Source organism: Moschus berezovskii, chromosome 7, assembly GCF_049115385.1.
Source record: "Moschus berezovskii isolate FMDL1 chromosome 7, NW_MosBer_1.0, whole genome shotgun sequence".
Lineage (NCBI taxonomy): Eukaryota > Metazoa > Chordata > Mammalia > Artiodactyla > Moschidae > Moschus > Moschus berezovskii.
This window is the reverse complement of record NC_142466.1, coordinates 111,558,783-111,579,673: the sequence shown is the minus strand read 5'-3', so window position 1 is coordinate 111,579,673 and position 20,891 is coordinate 111,558,783. Positions and strand designations below refer to the sequence as shown.

General features: G+C 45.8%; 1 protein-coding gene and 1 non-coding gene across 8 annotated transcripts in view; one reads left to right on the top strand and one right to left on the bottom strand.

Annotated features, from left to right (window-relative positions):
• The window catches only part of TNC (tenascin C), a 107,335-nt gene that overhangs the window by 20,855 nt on the left and 65,589 nt on the right, over window positions 1–20,891 (top strand). For all 7 annotated transcript variants that reach the window (XM_088838311.1, XM_055427742.2, XM_055427743.2 and 4 more), the window contains exons 2-5: window positions 9,251–9,844; window positions 15,441–16,850; window positions 18,077–18,340; window positions 19,454–19,569. In XM_088838311.1, the coding sequence (XP_088694437.1) occupies window positions 9,388–9,844; window positions 15,441–16,850; window positions 18,077–18,340; window positions 19,454–19,569 (2,247 nt within the window). In that variant the 5' untranslated portion in view covers window positions 9,251–9,387. The remainder of the gene's footprint in view (window positions 1–9,250; window positions 9,845–15,440; window positions 16,851–18,076; window positions 18,341–19,453; window positions 19,570–20,891) is intronic.
• Window positions 15,206–15,279, bottom strand: TRNAK-CUU (transfer RNA lysine (anticodon CUU)). Its single transcript has one exon. It is a non-coding gene; the product is annotated as a tRNA-Lys (tRNA).

Here is a 20,891-nt window from a genome sequence, read left to right as displayed (position 1 = left end):
CTACAAGGCTCCTCTGTCCATGGAATTTTCCAGACAAGAGTACTGGAGTGGGTCGCCATTTCCTTCTCCAGGGAATCTTCCCAAGCCAAGGACTGAACCCGGGTCGCCCACATTGCAGGCAGACGCTTTACCGTCTGAGCCACCAGGGAAGCACAAAAATAGGTAAAAGTTTACAAATAGGTAAACCTTAATCAAATTCATTGACAAAATAGGTAGGATATCTGGGATTTAATGCTTGCCTTACACTAACAGCCAGTGACCCTCTTTGGGTGTTTAGGTCTGGGCATTCTCTTTCATGGCATGTATCACTTTTACTCAATTCCTTGTGGCTGCCTGCAGTGTACAGTCATAATTGTGAAGGGAGCACCAAGGAACTGTGCAGGCATCGATGAGCAATGTCTGCCACACACACATTAAGGTTTGCGTGGGTGCCTCAGATTTGCCACCAAGGACGCGGTGATCTTCTCAGTTGCCTCTAAGCCTTCTGAAGTCTGATTTAGATTCTCTAATCCAATGTCTGTTTGTGTCTATGGAAAGTACTGAAAATCTGAGCCAAACGTTTCCCGTCAGAAGCAGTGTCCTGAAAAACTAAACCACAGGCAGTCTGTTGTGGAGAAAGACCTGCCTGAGCAGCACGGACAACCATCCCAGTAGCAGCACCGCCTCTTGGCCAAGGCCCGCCAGAGAAGAGCCCCACCCTGGGGCCGAGGGCTTGCTTTTCTTGCGACTGAATGAGAATACGTAGGTGTGGAGGAAAACCAGGGCTACAGACCAAGCCTCCTCTTCTCCTGAGGATTTCAGCGTGTCTTTGTCGCTCGACAAACTAAAATATTACACATTGTGCACTTCCATGGAAAAAGCAAACAGTGGGCATGAGGTGGCTCCCCAAAATTCCCTCAGGAATCCCTCATCCTTCAGAGGCTAGCCTTCCACAAACTGCCTTCTCCAAACAAAAGACACAGGTCACCACACAACAACAGCACACCAGGTACTAAGACCTTCTCCCTGTCACCCACTGTCCTAAATATTTCCATGCGTTACCCCATTTGATCTCACTTTTTTCTCACTTTCAGTTGAAAGAACTTTATTGTGGGGTTCTTATGAGTATTGCCCTCTTACAGACGGGAAAGTTGAGGCTTGTGTGTGTGTGTGTGTATGTGTGTGTGTGTTTAGTCATGTCCAACTCTTTGCCATCCCATGGACTGACATCCCACCAGGCTTCTCTGTCTATGGAATTCTCCAGGCAAGAATACTGGAGTGGTTTCCCATTTCCTACTTCAGGGGATCTTCCTGACCCAGGGATCGAACCTGTGTCTCTTGCCTCTCCTCCACTGGCATTCTCTACCACTGCGCCACTTGGGAAGCCCCAAGCTGAGGCTCACAGAGGCAGTATTACCCATCTAAGGTCAAAGCCACTAGATGGAGTCATATGCGGTTGTCCCTATCCAACCATATTTGACCTTGAAACTGACAATTCCATTAGATTCAAATTAATAGCCAGTGGCAGGACCAGAATCCATAGTATTTGGCTGATTCTAGAGCAGATACTCTCGAAAACTGCACAGAATCTCCTTGGAGATTTGTCAGTTTTAGCATCTATCATTCTTCCCTGTAAGTATCTGTTTACCTGTCTGTTTCCTTTACTGAGCTGTGAGCTCTCTGAGAACAGGAACTATCCATCACTGGTCTCTGAAACACCTGACTACCTCTTGAGCTGTCCCATAGCCTGGTCTTAATCATCATTCAACTCCTCTCTGTTGAATGCAAGAATGAATGATTTAAAAAGCAATTTAATTCCCAGGGCTATGAAATGACTGCTAGCTCCACAAGCATCCTAACTGGGTGCCAGCTATGCGCCATCGTACTGCCCAAAGGGATAAGTGCTTCTCAGTGCTGGAACTCCAACACCTAGGGCTTGGAGGGCTTTTGGTTTGGCAGGCAGTGTCTGCTCAATTCCTTTAAGACACAGGTTGTACTGGACTCCCTCAAGTGGAAGGATCAGATGTCCTCGGAAAAAATCCACACTTCAGGCTGTTTCTTGGCTCCTCTCTCTTCCTGACACAGTCCAAGAAGGAATTTATGGATGTTGGGAAGGACAAGGGGTGAGGAATTTCTAGAACCTTTAAGAATGCCCATGTAAGCAACTCCATGCTTAACTGGCTGTGCACAATAAAATTCTCTTTCCTGTAAGCAGGAAGAAAAATATGATCTGCCTCAGGTGTTGCCAAAATGATGTGGAAAGAAATTCATCTGGATTTTTAAACCATCAGGAATCTCCCTTGTTCCCCCAAGCCCAGGCTATTTGACGTAAATGCCTAAGTCAACAAGATAAATATATTCTGTGAGTTACTAAGAGTGAAGTCATAAGTATTCTGAAATATGATTCTAGCCAGTTGGAAGTTTTATCTTTATCTAGAAATGAAACTGTTTATTCTCCAGCTGTGACCCGGAAAATATTCAAAGATCGTTGACTCCTTCATCTAAGCAGTGGTCTTTGTCCTGTGGTGAAGTGCCTAAAAATAACTGTTAGTTTATTTCATGCTGCTTCCAAAAGGTTAGCTATCAAACAGTTCTGCTGAGGCACCTCAGAATATCCAATTATAAACCAAAAAACTCTTGGGACATGGCTGCCATGACCATACCGTGGTTCCCCATCTACTGGATGAAGTGGTACCACAGAGTAATGTTCCAAATAAAAATCTATAATGCTGAAACTTGGAAATATCATCCTATACTGGCAACATCTAATAATGAAAAGACTGAAACGAGAACTAATTTTTATCTTCCATCAATGATAAAATCCTGACATATTAACACTCACCCCCTCAAAAAAAATAGAACCTTCAAGACTATTGTTTTCATCTTTTTTTTCTTTAATAGCAGGCACCATAAGGTGCCAGGAATTTGCAGACCACGGGACCAAATACAGAAGCCTATGTTTTGCATAGACGGCACTGAGCAGTTAGGCACCTGGCCTTAAAAAGACATAGCAGTGCTCACCCACCTCAGTACCAGCTCTTCACGTGGACCATTACTGCGCTCCTTACCAGTTCTGTCAGCTCCACGTGCTCCCTTCTTTCCACTCCTGCTCTTGTCTCACCCACACCCCTAGAACCAGGATGTCAGGATTCCGTACGTGTGACCCCACTTTCACCCACATCAGGGAGTCACAAAGGGAAGCTGCTGCTACTGCTGTCATCCTCCTTAGTTTCCTCCTCACCTTGCCTTTCCTCTTGCTGCTCCCGCCTTCTAGACACCGAATCAGGAAAGGTAGGTGGGTGAGGAGCAAATTCAATCCATCTACTCAATTGTGTCCAACCACTTTTTAGAATCCCACCCAACCTTCAGGCTCACCTCAGGTGCTACCTCTTTTAAGGTGTCTTTTTTCAGCCCCTCAAAAAAAATGTAGTCACCCTCCACTTTGAAACTTAACAGACTTAGGTTAACAAATCTCCTTTATTACTATTACATCATAATCATAGCCATGCTGTACCTCCCTGATTCTCCCGTGCCTTCTGAATGCAAACTTTCTAATCTACTGTCTGCTTGACCAGTGTCATTATGGTTGTTCCTGTTATCATTAGGTACCATATTAAGTACCTACTGTGTGCCAGGCACATGCTAGTAGCTTTAAGTACACTTTCTCATCTTATCCCATCTTCTCATAACTCGATGAAATAGGCGTATACATATATATGTATATATATAGCCTTGTAGGAGATGAGGCAAGTGATACTTAGCAGGGGAAGTGAATGGCCACAGGTATCAGCTACTAACTAGAAGAGTTGGATTCTAACATAGGTCTATTTCTCTGCAAAGCCCAGCCTCTTTCTCCCATACTAGCTGCTTCATTGATAGATCTCTCCAGACAGCTGAAGGGATGGACTGAGTCCCCTCAAAAAGTCTGGAGCAAGGCACTGCAGAGTCAACAGAAGCAGGAGAGACATGAGTTGATCTTGACTGGCTCCCAAGAGAAGGGTGAGGCTGGGCAGGACAAGATGTTAGACATAGAGTGGTTCCTGGGCAAATTATCTTTGGTTTGATTTGAGAAGAATCTCATGGAGCACTTGGGGCTGTAACGTATGCAGAAAGAAAAAGAAAAATCACCTTGTATTGCAGGTGTAGGAGGGGGACAGGATGATAACCTGGGGCAAGGTCTGAGTCCTTTCATATTTAAGGAGGACAAAACCTATAAAGACCACATATGTATCCAGGTACATACACTTGTACCTGGATATGTTTGAACATAGAAGGTATGCAATTAGTGCACGTACATACCTGTTTGTGTTACGGAAAAGCAGTCATCTTCTCTAGTCTCCTGGCACCTGCATGTGAGGTGCAGGCCAATTGTATTATACTAATACAGGAGACTTAACAACTCTCCTGACTTTCTTTTTTAGACTTTCTTTGACCTCTAAGCTTCAGTTTCCTCATTTGCACTATAGGCTTAATATTACCAAGCAGCCTTCTATACGAGTACTGGTGAATAGAACTTCCTACAACAATGGAATTGTTCCCTAGCCAGATTGTCTGATATTATGGCCACTCATCACATTGCTATTAAGCACTTGAAATGTGAGTAGTACCACTGAGGATGGAATTTTCAGTTGTATTTGTGGCTAGTGACCTCCATACTGAACAGTGCAGCTCTAGACCAACGAATCCAAAGAATTTTCTTCCTCTTAACCCTTTTGTCTCATGACAAAATTTTTAAGGTGCTTTTGTTGTTGTCGTTATTCTCCAGATGAATGGGGCTTAAGAAGTTAACAGGAAAGGAGGCATCTAAAGGATCACCAGCGCAATCGCAAGAGTTAATCTGGCTGTAACATTTTCTTTTGATAAAAACAGAAAGCAGAGTATGATCCACATGTGTGTTTTTCTGCATTTAGCATATATGCCAAGACAGGTTACAGAGCATGGCAACATTCATGGCTTGGATAGAGCACTTTGTCCTGGATGTGTGACCCCAAGCATCTATGTACTGAGTCAATACAAAAGCTGTGTGTCTTCCTGCAGCCCTCCTTGGCAAACATTGACAAACAGCTCCTTTAGTCTGGCCATAGAAGACAGAACATAGATGACTTGATAGATGGGAGATAGATGAGAGTTTTAGGTATAGGCACAGAGATATAGACTTAGGTAGAGGTGTAGGTGTGGGTATAGACGTAGACTTAAAGATGGAGATGTAGATGTATGGATATGGATAAAGATAGACAGTCTCCCAAGACACATTCGCCTGGGAGTTCTGAGAAAGAGAGAGCTTCACTCCACTGCAGAACTCATCCTTGCTTAAAAAGGAAACACAGACTTACCTATGCCAAGATAGGATTTTCAAGAGTTGGGAAAAAGAAAATCCTGGAAAAAAGATACTCATTGAAGTTCATATTTTTCACTACAAAAGCTCTCATTGCTGCCAAAGACTGTCCTGTTCCTTCTACACACAGTATCTCATACAGACTCTACAGGAGTCCTACAATAACACTCATAGCATGTTTTATTGATGACGTGACTCTGGCTTGCATTATAGCTAATAGTTTGTCCAAGGAAGTGGTTGAACAATGACTCAGACTCAAGACAGTTTGTCTATATATCTGTGCTCTTCAACACTCTTCATTTTATATACCAGCGACTCAGAGTTTGCTATATTATCCAAAGCCCTTTCTATTGGGTAATTCCAATTAGAAATGTATTTCTCAAGGCCTCTCTCTACATCTGCATCTCTCTTCCTGCTGGACTTATGGACACAGCGGGAGAAGGAAAGGATGGGGTGAATGGAGAAAGTAGCATTGACATACATACACGATCATGTATAAAATAGCTAGCTAATGGGAAGCTGCCGCATAACACAGGGATCCCAGCCTGGTGCTCCATGATGACCTAGAGTGGTGGGAGTCAGGCTCAAGAGGGAGTGGATACACACACACACACACACACACACACACACACACATATAGTTGTGATTATAACTGATCTGTGTTGTTGTATGCAGAAACCAGCGCAACACTGTAAAACAGCTATCCTCCAATAAATCTAGAAAAAGAAATGTATTTCTCCTATTGTGCTGAAATGTGCCTTCTCATAACCAATCCTCCTCTCCACCTGCAACGCACACACATATGGGCACTTGTTCTGTCCTTTCAGGCCACAGGGGACAAGCCAGCTCCTGGTACCCCAGGGATTATAGAGTAATCCTGTTCCTCCCCACGTTGGTTTTCTCAACCACAGAATAAATATGCACAGGTCTGCATTCTTTCCTCCTGCGAGACCTTTTCCAGACCTTCCGTCACCTGATTGCTTCCTAGGAAGATAAGAAGTGCTTCTGCTGGTGCTTTCTTAAAGACTCATCCTCTGATTTTAAAAGCCCTACTATCAGAACATGATCCTTCATGTCTAACTTATATGTAACAAACTGCAACCTAAAGTAATTTTCCCCAGGTCTGTCCTCAGAGGAGACATGAACCAGCCAGCTGTCTGTATGAGAATATTTTACATTTTTAAAGGTTGTTATTTGCTTTGTATGTTTGCTTCTCTGGTATAAATATTTCCAGTTCTAGTAAATTTATCTTCATAAGGTTTACCCCCTTACACACCAGTGATTTCTGCAGCTCCTCTTTGATCTAGATCCAGGTGGCTGCTGGGCTTAGGACGGGATTCAGTGAGGAGGTCAAACTGAAGCAAAAGTAGGCTATTGGCTTGGACTCATGCTAGGTTTTGGTCCTCAGAGTACAAAAAACAGCAGCTATTTTTTCATGTGTGCCTACTATGGCCTCGATACCATTTTGGGTGTTTTCCATGCAGATCTTTAATTCATAATTCCCTCTGGAAGGATTTTGATCCCTCATTGTACAAGTGAGGTCATGGTTTCAGTTCAGTTCAGTCACTCAGTTGTGTCCAACTCTTTGTGACCCCATGAACCGCAGCACGCCAGGCCTCCCTGTCCATCACCAACTCCCGGAGTTCACCCAAACTCGTGTGCATCGAGTCGGTGATGCCATCCAGCCATCTCATCCTCTGTCGTCCCCTTCTCCTCCTGCCCCCAATCCCTCCCTCAGGGTCTTTTCCAGTGAGTCAGTTCATCACATGAGGTGGCCAAAATGTTGGAGTTTCAGCTTCAGCATCAGTCCTTCCAATGAACACCCAGGACTGGTCTACTTTAGGATGGACTGGTTGGATTTCCTTGCAGTCCAAGGGACTCGAAAGAGTCTTGGTTTAGAGAGGATTAATGGCTTGCCCGGGCTTCCTAGGTGGCCCTAGTGGTAAAGAACCTGCCCACCAGTGCAGGAGACATAAGAGATGCAGGTTCAGTCCCTGGGTCGGGAAGATCCCCTGGAGAAGGAAATGGCAACCCACTACAGTATTCTTGCCTGGAGAGTTCCATGGACAGAGGAGCTTGGTCGGCTATGATCCATAGGGTCTCGAAGAGTAGGACACAACTGAGCGACTTAGGATGGACAGACAAGTAGCTTGCCCAAGTCATAAAGTTAGTGAGTGGCATTTGTACTCTGGTATGTCTAGTTCCAAAGTCTAGACATTTTCCACCACGTTGAAGGTATAATGAGTCTTTCCTGAAGTGCAAAAATACCCCACTGCCCTCAAACCACCGGGAGCCAATATGGGAAATACACAACCTCAAGAATCACATTTCCGTCCTCCAAACGATAGAGCATCTGGCTGTGCCAGTGCATGTGTCTTACACACAGAGCGAGAAACCCTCACTCAACCCATACTCCGGACATTATCTCCCTAGACTCGTTGCCTTTAAGTCTCAACCAATGATTCTAACAGCCTTTTAGATGGAAATTTAAGTCATTTAGCAACACACAAAAAAGTCTTGGGTGAAAGTCCAAAAGCATTTCAAACTTGGCCTGTGGCCCTTCCTCATAAAAAAAAAAAAAAAAAAAGCGAAGACCTGATGGGAAGAGGGTGAGAAAGAAGGACTCTGTGGAAGGCTAAGAGAGTTCAAACAATTGCAGTAGAATACCCAATCAATAAATGTTTGTCCAGTAAACAACTAAGATGGGCTATGGTAGTTTGAAAGAAGACAACTTGCCAAGTTCTCTTCTTCATAATAATTTTCATCCGGTGGGTTTGCCTACATCAAAGATCCACAAATTCTTATTAGGAAACTAATTTGAATAATAAAGCAGACTGATGGCCACCTTCTCTCTGTGTCCTCAGATGGCCTTTCCTCTGTGCACAAGATAGAAAGGCCAAGTCAGAGAGATACGTGGAGTCCCTTCCTCTTCTATAAGGACACTGATACTATCATCAGATTAGGATGCAGCCCTCATGATCTTCAGTTAACCTTGATTACCTCCCTAAGAGCCTTATCTCCAAATATAGTCATACTGAGAGTTAAGGCTTCAATTATGAGTTTGAGGGGAGAGGAAGAAAAAACACTCAGTAAGAGTACTTTAAGTCCTTGTTGATTGCAGAAGACAGCAAGGGCTCATGGATACCTTTTCTGAGTCATCTTTTGCCCTTGGTCATAGCTTGGATAACTGGTCCTGGAACATTCTGTCAGGTTCTTCTAAAAACCTGATATTTTAAAGTTTTAGAAATAAAAAGGAAGAGAAACTAAAGTTCAAAGATATAGAATACTGTTCCAACCATCACATTACTAGTAAGATGTTCAGTTGGAATAAAAACTCGATTTGCCTTTTAAAGTCTTGCATTTTAACCTTTGCTTCCCACAGCAGAGGCAAACCAGCAGATGCAATTAATTTCAGATTGGAGAGTCAATAATGAAGGGAGAAATTATTCAACATCTATGGGACTGTGACCTTCATATCACTCAGTGTGCTCATTCAGCAAATATTGAAGGGATTCAGGAATATATGAATGACTGCCTTAATGTTTTCACTTACATCATTACTTTGACTCTGATATTATGATCTTCACTGTACAGAAGTAAAATAAGACAAATGAAAGTTATATAACTTACCCAAAGGCCCAGAGTTAGGGCTTAGATCCAAACCACATCTGATCTGTCTTATTCCAAAGTTTTGTCCTTTCTCCTGTCTCCTTATATTTCCAAATACTGAATTGTGAGTGAAATCATTCCTTCATGATTGCAAAATTCTTTTAGAGACCTTTTTATGACTACACTTCAGCACATACTGAAGGAATAAAAGGAGATCTTCACACACAGGAAACAGAACATCAAAATTAACTAAGAACTGGAGATATTCAACGGATTCAATTAGCAATAGATACTAACAAGCTTTTGCTATCCTTTATTTACTCGTAGGAGAGAACGCCTTCAAGAAGATCAGGAACAACTGATTTGGATTCTGCTCTCTGCTTCTGAATCCCCAATTCCGCCGAAGAGTGAGATACCCTAGGACCTCAAGCACCCTGAGACATTCAGCCAAACCCACCTCCACCATGGGGGTCATGACTCGGCTATTGGCAGGCCTCTTCCTAGCTCTGCTTGCCCTCCCGGCCAAAGGTGGCGTCCTCAAGAAAGTCATCCGACACAAGCGACAGAGTGGGATGAATGTCACCCTGCCAGAGGAAAACCAGCCGGTGGTGTTTAATCACGTCTACAATATCAAGCTGCCCGTGGGGTCCCAGTGTTCGGTGGATCTGGAATCTGCCAGCGGGGAGAAAGACTTGGCCCCACCATCAGAGCCCAGGGAAAGCTTCCAGGAGCACACAGTGGACGGGGAAAACCAGATCGTCTTCACTCACCGCATCAACATCCCCCGCCGGGCCTGTGGCTGTGCGGCTGCTCCTGATGTCAAGGAGCTTCTGAGCAGACTGGAGGAGCTGGAGAACCTGGTGTCTTCCCTGCGGGAACAGTGCACCTCGGGAGCAGGCTGCTGCCTCCAGTCTGCTGAAGGTAGGAGCTGGTGACCGGTCCAGCCCCTCACTGTAAGAACGGGAGGGACGGTGAGCCGGGCAGGATCTGTCAGTTGTTTCTAGAGTGGGTTCCCTGTGGAACCAGCCTCAGAAGGTGTTCATTCAAAAGAGATTTAATGAACAAACGACTGTGGAGAATGTAACCATATCTAGTAGGCTCTTGGAGAGTCATGGTGACAAATATTTCAGAGGAATTTTCAGGCCTCTGAGAAATCTTGCTTCGAAAAATCCTATCTTACTTTTAAGTACTAGTTTCTAAAACTAGGGCTTCCCTTGTGGCTCAGCTGGCAAAGAAACCTCCTGCAAGGCCAGAGACCTGGGTTTGATCCCTGGGTTGGGAAGATCCCCTGGAGAAGGGAAAGGCTACCCACTCCACTATTCTGGCCTGGAGAATTCCAAGGACTGTTTAGTCCATGGGGTCGCAAAGAGTCAGACACGACTGAGCGACTTTCACTTCACTTCTAAAACTTATTTGACGATGACATCTGCTCATTCCATACCCTGAAACCCTAAGAATGTATTTTGAAATCCCTAACCGAAAAATCATTCTCTGAAAGGTAGTAATGTACCCCCATCACCCTGTTGTATAAATAAGAAAACTAAGGCCAAGAAGGAAGCTGGGATTCCCCAAGGTCCTGACATAAGTGGCCAAGTTAGGACTGAAATGACAGTATTCCATACCCTGGTGTTCTCACAAAGTTACAGCACCGCCTACAGTGATGTAAAATTTGGGGGAAATAGGAAAAAAGTTCCAGTTTAAAGGCAACAATGATGATAATCACATGTGAACTGAGTCCTTTATGCATTGGGGTGGCTTGCAGCCCACAAAAAACCCGAATGAACTTTTTGGCCACTCAAATACCAGGTACTATAATTCACTGTCTCATTTAATCCTCCCAACAACCCTTTGGGATAAGGTTTAATACCCCCATTCTATAGATCTAAGAAACGAGACTCAAAAAAGTTAAGCACCTGACACAAGAAGACATAAAGAGCAATAAGAAACAGGAGCTTTGGAGGCGCCTGTGTTTCTCCAGAACTCTGCCTGTCTCTAGGTGCATCTTTTTTTTAAGGAATTTCGCCACTTTGGAATTTTGTCTTCATTTCCATTCCCTAAGTTCAGTTCAGTTCAGTTCAGTCACTCAGTCGTGTCCGATTCTTTGCGACCCCATAAATCACAGCACACCAGACCCCCCTGTCCATCACCAACTCCCAGAGTTCACTCAAACCCATGTCCATCGAGTCAGTGATGCCATCCAGCCATCTCATTCTCTGTCGTCCCCTTCTCCTCCCACCCCCAATCCCTCCCAGCATCAGTCTTTTCCAGTGAGTCAACTCGTCGCATGAGGTGGCCAAAGTATTGAAATTTCAGCTTTAGCATCAGTCCTTCCAATGAACACCCAGGACTGATCTCCTTCAGAATGGACTGGTTGGATCTCCTTGCAGTCCAAGGGACTCTCAACAGTCTTCTCCAACACCACAGTTCAAAAACATCAATTCTTCGGCACTCAGCTTTCTTCACAGTCCAACTCTCACATCCATACATGACCACTGGAAAAACCATAGCCATAGACGGACCTTTGTTGGCAAAGTAATGTCTCTGCTTTTTAATATGCTATCTAGGTTGGTCATAACTTTCCTTCCAAGGAGTAAGCATCTTTTAATTTCATGGCTGCAGTCAGCATCCGCAGTGATTTTGGAGCTCAAAAAAGTAAAGTCTGACACTGTTTCTACTGTTTCCCCATCTATCTCCCATGAAGTGATGGGACCAGAGGCCATGATCTTTGTTTTCTGAATGTTGAACTTCAAGCCAACCTTTTCACTCTCCTCTTTCACTTTCATCAAGAGGCTTTTTAGTTCCTCTTCACTTTCTGCCATAAGGGTGGTGTCATCTGCATATCTGAGGTTATTGATATTTCTCCCTGAAGTTGATAGAAATACACAGGTTTCAACAAGGCTAAATCAGAGGTGAAAAATATCTCTATTTCTGCCACTCATAAAATAAAAAAAAATACTAGAAAGTATTTGACAGATTATTTCAAGAGTCGCTCCAATCAAGAGCAACCCGAATCATCATAAATTGAGGCTACTGTAACTGCGTGGACACCGGCCCTTCTGCAGTGGTTGGGGCAACTTCAGCACTGAAGGCTGTGGCTGCATGTCGGAACCCGGCTGGAAAGGCTAGTCATCATCATAATAAACCCTAATCATCATAAATTGAGAGTGCTGAAGGCCATCCCTTAGGTTTCCAAGGCAAAAAAAAAAAAAAAGTTTATGTACAAATTAGTTCATCTTCCACTTCTTTCAACCCCTAGTAAAATGCAGAGGGGATTCACAGAATAGGACTAATAGAACCCAAAAGAATAGCTTTAAAAACTCATTAATGCAGTGCTATCCATTAGAACTATGATCTGAGCCACTTACGTAATTAATCATAACTTTTCCAGTAGTCAACACTAATTAAATGAAAAAGGAAAAGGTAAAGTGATTTTAATCATTCATCCAATATAAGTAAATAATCTTTCAGCTTGGAAACTATATGAAAATTATTAATGGCTATTTTACATTCTTTTCTTGTATGCCCTCTTTGAAATACAGAGTGTTTGTAGTTCACATTTAGAGCACATCAAAGTTCAGGTAACAATCTTGAGGAAGAAAAATGGAACTGGGGGAATTAACCTGCCGGACTTCAGGCTCTACTACAAAGCCACAGTCATCAAGACAGTATGGTACTGGCATAAAGACAGAAATATAGATCAATGGAACAAAATAGAAAGCCCAGAGATAAATCCACGCATCTATGGACACCTCATCTTTGACAAAGGAGGCAAGAATATAAAATGGAGAAAAGACAGTCTCTTTAACAAATGGTGCTGGGAAAACTGGTCAGCCACTTGTAAAAGAATGAAACTAGAACACTTCCTAACACCATACACCAAAATAAACTCAAAATGGATTAGAGAGCTAAATGTAAGACCAGAAACTATAAAACTCCTAGAGGAGAACGTAGGCAAAACACTCTCCGACATAAATCACAGCAGGATCCTCCATGACCCACCTCCCAGAATATTGGAAATAAAAGCAAAAATAAACAAATGGGACCTAATTAAAATCAAAAGCTTCTGCACAGCAAAGGAAACTATAAGTAAGGTGAAAAGACAGCCTTCAGAATGGGAGAAAATAATAGCAAATGAAGCAACTGATAAAGGATTAGTCTCCAAATTATACAAGCAGCTCTTGCAGCTCAATTCCAGAAAAATAAATGACCCAATCAAAAAATGGGCCAAAGAACTAAACAGACATTTCTCCAAAGAAGACATAAAAATGGCTAACAAACACATGAAAAAATGCTCAACATCCCTCATAATCAGAGAGATGCAAATCAAAACCACAATGAGATACCATTTCACACCAGTCAGAATGGCTGCTATCCGAAAGTCTACATGCAATAAATGCTGGAGAGGATATGGAGAGAAAGGAACCCTCTTACACTGTTGGTGGGAATGCAAACTAGTACAGCCACTATGGAGAACAGTGTGGAGATTCCTCAAAAAACTGGAAATAGAGCTGCCATATGATCCAGCAATCGCACTCCTGGGCATACACACCGAGGAAACCAGAATTGAAAGAGACACGTGTACTCCAATGTTCATTGCAGCACTGTTTATAATAGCCAGGACATGGAAGCAACCTAGATGTCCATCTGCAGACGAATGGATAAGAAAGCTTTGGTACATATACACAATGGAGTATTATTCAGCCATTAAAAAGAATACATTTGAATCAGTTCTAATGAGGTGGATGAAACTGGAGCCTATTATACAGAGTGAAGTAAGCCAGAAAGAAAAACACCAATACAGTATACTAACACATATATATGGAATTTAGAAAGATGCAAATGATAACCCTGTATACGAGACAGCAAAAGAGACACAGATGTATAGAACAGTCTTTCGGACTCTATGGGAGAGGGTGAGGGTGGGATGATTTGGGAGAATGGCATTGAAACACGTATGTTGTCATATGTGAAACGAATCACTAGTTCAGGGTCAATGCATGTTATAGGATGCTCGGGGCTGGCATGCGGGGATGACCCAGAGGGAGGATAAAGGGAGGAGGGAGGTGGGAGGGGGGTTCAGGAGGGGGAACTTATGTAAACCCGGGGCAAATTCATATCAATGTATGGCAAAACCAACCAATATAATATTGTAAAATAATCTGCCTCCAATAAAAAATAAATTAAAAAAAAAAAAAACAAAGTTCAGGTAAGCCACAGTTTAATGGTTTAGAGGCCAAATGTGTCTAACAGCTACCATACTAGATGACATAGTTTTAGATTCTCACTTTTCAAGCCAACTTTTTTCTTAGAATTGACTTCCTTCCTGCTGTCAGGAAAGAGATACACTGTATGAATGCAACTGTATTTAGATACAGATAAAATGGAGCAAATTTTGTTTGTTTCTTTCCCTTGGTTCCATGGAGGCCACACCAGCCACTGCTGCAACTTAAGCCAAGACATTATAGAAAAAGATGGATGCACATGAGCTTTGTGGAGGCTGAGTCTAATGGAAAGTTGTCCTAGCAGAATTAGAAAGCCACTCCTTAGCTGCCTCGTTTCAGTTACCGAAAATTTAGAAACCTTTGCTCACATAAGCACATATACCGACTAAAGTCAACCAAGATCCTCTGCAAGAGGAAATCAGAATCAGCACAACCGTGGACCCCATTTAACCCAATCGACCCCAGGTGAGTGGGCCATGGGTCCCACCTGACGGAGAATCTAAGCTCCAGAGTGTCTAAGTCATTTTACAGATGCAGCACAGTTATTGAATCAAGACATCAGAACTGAGTTCAGTTCAACAATTATTTCTTGGTGAAACACTTATTCTTTTACGTGGCTAACCTTGGCTAACTACGGGAGAAGTAAAAACATAGCCCAGCAAGATGCATTCCACAGGCAGTGGTTTGTAACCCTTGGGGTCACAGGAACACCTGAAAATTTGATGAAAACAAGTCTTCTCCCCAGGGATGGACACACACACACACACACACACACACACACACACACACAATTTCAGAGAGAATAGCTTAAGAATGCCTTCCTAGTGTCATTGGCTGTGAAAGTGATAGTCACTCAGTCGTGTCCAACTCTTTGCAACCCTATGGACTGCAGCCTACCAGGCTCCTCTGTCCACGTAATTCTTCAGGCAAAAATACTGGAGAAGCCTGCTATTCCCTTCTCCAGGGGATCTTCCTGACCCAGGGATCAAACCCAGGTCTCCTGCATTGCAGGCAGATCCTTTACCATCTGAGCCACCAGGGAAACCCAAAATAGAAGACCAGCCCAATGTGGGGCTCCAACCCATGACCCTGAGATTAAGAGTCTCATGCTCTAACAGACTGAGCTAGCCAGGCAACCTCACCTGATTTCACACAATAAGCAATTGATTTTCAAGCCAGACCGGGGCCTGAGATGCCACCTTGCTCTAACGAAATTTGAATCTGGGTTTTTTGGGTAGAAACCAAGAAAGCGAGCTACCCCTGCTCAGAGAGAGACTCTCTTCTCTTCCCTGCAGGCCGCGTGGACACCAGGCCCTTCTGCAGCGGCAGGGGCAACTTCAGCACGGAAGGCTGCGGTTGCGTGTGCGAACCCGGCTGGAAAGGCCCCAACTGCTCTGAGCCCGAGTGCCCAGGCAACTGTCACCTGCGCGGCCAGTGCCTGGACGGCCAGTGCGTGTGCGACGAGGGCTTCACCGGCGAGGACTGCGGCCAGCTGGCCTGTCCCAGCGACTGCAACGACCAGGGCAAGTGTGTGGATGGGGCCTGCGTCTGCTTCGAAGGCTACTCCGGGCTCGACTGCAGCCAGGAGACCTGCCCGGTGCCCTGCAGTGAGGAGCACGGCCGCTGCGTGGACGGCCGCTGCGTGTGCCAGGAGGGCTTTGCGGGCGACGACTGCAGGGAGCCCCTGTGTCTGCACAACTGCCGCGGCCACGGGCGCTGCGTGGAGAACGAGTGCGTGTGCGACGAGGGCTTCACGGGCGACGACTGCGGGGAGCTCGTCTGCCCCAACGACTGCTTCGACCGCGGCCGCTGCCTCAACGGCACCTGCTCCTGCGACCAGGGCTTCGCGGGCGAGGACTGCGGCCAGCTCGCCTGTCCCCACGCCTGCCACGGCCGCGGCCGCTGTGACGAGGGCCAGTGCGTGTGCGACGAGGGCTTCGCGGGCCCGGACTGCAGCGAGCGGCGCTGCCCCTCGGACTGCCACGAGCGCGGCCGCTGCGTGGACGGGCGTTGCGAGTGCAACGACGGCTTCACGGGCGCGGACTGCGGAGAGCTGCAGTGCCCCCGCGACTGCAGCGGCCACGGGCGCTGCGTGGACGGCCAGTGCGTGTGCGACGAGGGCCACACCGGCGAGGACTGCGGGCAGCGGCGGTGCCCCTCCGACTGCCACGGCCGCGGGCGCTGCGTGGACGGGCGCTGTGAGTGCCAGCCCGGCTTCCAGGGTGACGACTGCAGCGAGATGAGCTGCCCGCACGACTGCCACCAGCACGGGCGCTGCGTGAACGGCATGTGCGTGTGCGACGACGCCTACACGGGCGAGGACTGCCGCGAGCTCCGCTGCCCCCGGGACTGCAGCCAGCGCGGCCGCTGCGTGGACGGGCGCTGCGTGTGCGAGGACGGCTTCGCGGGCCCCGACTGCGCCGACCTCGCCTGCCCCGGCGACTGCCGCGGCCGCGGGCGCTGCGTGGACGGCCAGTGCGTGTGCCTCGAGGGCTTCACCGGGCCCGACTGCGCACAGCGCAGGTGTCCCGGCGACTGTCACGGCCAGGGCCGCTGCGTGGACGGCCAGTGCGTGTGCCACGAGGGCTTCACCGGGCCCGACTGTGCACAGCGCTCCTGCCCCAACGACTGCAGCAACTGGGGGCAGTGCGTCTCTGGCCGCTGCATTTGCAATGAGGGATACACCGGCGAAGACTGCTCCCAGGGTGAGTAGCAGCCTCCAGCGAACTGGCGTCAGCGGTTGGCATGTGCTGGAGGTCTCCGTGTTACACTCCACACACATGCACACACACAAGCACACACTCTTTGAAGGATCCCTGGTCTCTCACCTGTTTCAGAGCTTCCTATTTGAGGGTCAGAGGCTCAGAGAGGGTCTGGAATTGTCCCAAGGACACACAGCTTATAGATCACACAGCTGGTACCTGAATCTTGGTAACTTGTCTACTCTGAGTTTCACACCCGGTGCCCAAGACAAGGTAGATGAAATGATTACCTCCCTTTTGCTAAACATCAACCTTCTTTCCTACTCTACACACTGACGTGTAAAACTGACATGACATCATAAACTAAATCCCTCTATTTGGATGGAGTTAAAATTCAACTCAATTGAATGGACAGTGAGATTACATAAAACAAACTGTTTTAAATGCATGCCCAGCTAAAGACCAATGTTGATTACCTATGAAGCAGGCTTGTCTCTTAAATCAACTTTTTGTTGCTGTCCTTGATCCCAAGGACTCTGAGTGCCTTAGAGGAGCATTAGCCCAGCAGTTAGCACAGGGCATTTATTCAAGTCAAGAGAAACACACAAAGACCAATATTGTTCATGTTTAATGAGGGTCTTTGTACTTCCCTTATCCACCATATATACTTGTAACAGAGAATTTCAGCTTGATTAAAGCCATCAGCACATAAGAATAAACATGGGGCTCTGTTTGACGTGGCCAAGCCAGGGAAGCCTGTATGGAAGGAACACACCAATCTGGCAGGGAGGAAAAGTGAGTTCCAAATCTGATGAGTAAGCAAAGTACAGCAAGTCCCACTCACCTCCAAGAAAAGGAAAGAGTTGGACCAGATGAGCCTAAAACACCCTTCAAGGGCTAAATAAGGATGTATGACTTGAAGTTCAGAGCAGAAAGCCAGGCTCAAGCTTCACTTTCTCCTGCAGATGGCCTGAATATGAACTAAGGTCCAGGGAGTAGAAACAAGTTGAAAGCCACACTGCAGACCTGGAACTTGACCCTGAAGGCAAGGGGTGGCCCCAAAGAGTTTTGAAGATGAGACACAGTAGGCTGGACCTGTGTCTTCCCCTGCCAATCACAGAGGCCCCAAACCTTCTAAAATGCAGACTCATCAATCATGCCCCTGCTGTGAGCCATAGAGTGTGTTACTGAACCATCTGACCCAAGCTGTCCTTCCTTATTCCTGCCAGTGTCCCCTCCCAAAGACCTCATCGTGACAGAAGTGACGGAAGAGACCGTAAACCTGGCCTGGGAGAATGAGATGCGGGTCACGGAGTACCTCATTGTGTACACGCCCACCCACGAGGATGGCCTGGAAATGCAGTTCCGGGTCCCTGGAGACCAGACGTCCACCACCATCCGGGAACTGGAGCCTGGTGTGGAGTACTTTATCCGTGTGTTCGCCATCCTGGAGAACAAGAAGAGCATTCCAGTCAGTGCCAGGGTGGCCACATGTGAGTGCACAGAACCCCTCATGGCAGTCTCAACTGCCCCCCGCCTGTCCAATGCATAACCCACCCCCACCAGCATGTGTTACTGCCTCACTTTTGCCCCACAGGTCAATGGCTGACTTCATACAGTTACACCAGCTAAAACTCTGGAATCCAGTGATGTCCACTGAATTTAAAAAAAAAAGTTGAAATGTAGTTGATTTACAATGTTAATTTCTGCCATATGGCAGATTCAGCTATACACACACACACACACATATACATATGTTTTCCTACAGCTTACTGAATATTTTTAAAGACACTCCTCACATGCTAACTCATATAACTCACAATAACCCTATGAGACAGGAGCTATTGTTAACCCATTTTACAGATTAGGAAACTGAGACCCCCAAATGGTTAAGCCTTTTGTTCCAAACCAAACAGCTAATATGTAGTCGTGATGGAATTTGAACCCTGGCAGTCTTAAGTACTCTGTTCTACTATTACTTTTCTATGGAACTCACTGTACAAATATTTAAAATATACAAAAGTGGAAACATTACATTTCAAGTTATTCTTCCTTTAAGAGTTCAACATCAGAAAAATTACCTCCACTCTTAAAATGCAAGTTGTGGTTAGAAATTGGTCTTTTTTTGCTTCGTAAGAATAACCTTGGCTGCTTTTTATTAAACTTGTGCTTCAGGCCAGGAACCACGGCCAGCAGTCATTGTGGAATTCATCATTTAGTCTCAAAACATTCCCCAGGGGCAGGCATACTTACCCTCCTTCTCTTGGGTGAAGAAACTAAGGTTCAGGGCATTTTGTCCAACTCAACCAAGCACACAAAAGTTGTAAAGATAGAGCTTATGATCATTACATGTGATCAGTCCATATGTCTGATTCTAAAGTTTATGCTCATATTAAGTTTAAGCGTATGAAATTACAAATATTCAGTTGTATGGCTGGCCCTTATATTAATTTTCATGATGCCTCAAAGTCAACAGCATCCAAGAAGAACCCTTAAAAAGACTCCAGCTCTGACGATCAGCCCCGTGAGGTTTAGTGGAATCATGTCTCTCCCTCCCTGTCACGCATGGACTCATTCTTACCTCCTCTCTGTGCTCTTGCTGACAGACCTGCCTACACCTGAAGGTCTCAAATTCAAGTCCATCAAGGAGACATCTGTGGAAGTGGAGTGGGATCCTCTGGACATCGCTTTTGAAACATGGGAGGTCATCTTCCGGAATATGGTAAGGAGTACAGAAGATGAGCGGGCATGTTTGTCCATGAGAACCAGAGAGATGCTCACGGGGCTCTGTAGGCTTTTCCATCGACTCCGCTTCCTTGGCTTTGGGTGGGGGGAAAGGCTCTAATTTAAAGGGCTTCCTAGGTGGCACAGTGGTAAAGACTCTTCCTGCGAATGCAGAAGACTCAAGAGATGTGGGTTCTATCCCTGGGTCCAGAAGGTTCCCTGGAGAAGGAAATGGCAACCCAGTCCCCTGTTCTTGCCTGGGATATCCCATAGACAGAGGAGCCTGGTGGACTACAATCCATGGGGTTGCAAAGAGTTGGACATGTCTAAGCACACATGCACTCAAGGCTCTAATTAGCCCCCTGTGAGTCTGCATCTATTTGATTTGATTTTAAGAAGTCAAAAAGCATGGCATTTAGGACTGAGTGCCTAGACAAATAGATGGCAAGTCATCTCTAGCTTCTGATTGCCTGTTGCTGCTGCTGCTGCTGCTGCTAAGTCATTCCAGTCGTGTCCGACTCTGTGTGACCGCATAGACGGAAGCTCACCAGGCTCCCCCGTCCCTGGGATTCTCCAGGCAAGAACGCTGGAGTGGGTCGCCACTTCCTTCTCCAATGTGTGAAAGGGAAAAGTGAAAGTGAAGTCGCTCAGTCGTGTCCGACCCTTAGCGACCCCACGGACTGCCGCCCACCAGGCTCCTCCGTCCGTGGGATTTTCTAGGCCAGAGAACTGGAGTGGCTTGCCATTGCCTTCTCCGAATTGCCTGTTACAGTCTTGCAAATCTCCACTCAGAGGCAATAATGTGTATATAATAACCGAATATGTAGTGACTGATTCTATACAGCAGAAGCTAACACAACATGGTAAATCAACTATACTCCAATAATGTTTTAGACAAAGAAAATGAAATGGTCCCTGTCTCAAATGCCTCCGGGCATATCTGAGATTGAGTATCCTTTCTCTCTCTGCCTGAAAGCACATATGAGACAGGGAAGTGGGTCCCTGAGTTCAAAGCCAGGCTCTGCCACTTACAACTATGTGACGATGGGACAGTCACCTGACTGTTAGGGTGCCAGTTTCTCATCTGTGAAAGGGAGGATTGATTTCGTGGCTCCAGAGTGCCCGTGCTTCTCACGCCTCTCAGTTATCTTGAGCGTCAAAGGGGTGAATAGAGAGGTCTATGGGAGGGAGAAACCATCTTGACAGATGTGTCTTTATCGTCTCTCTATCCTCAGCACCCCCATACTGATCAGATGCCTAGTAAGTGCCTAGTGAACAGATGAAAGAATGAAAGCGGGGAGAAGGAACACAAAATGAATG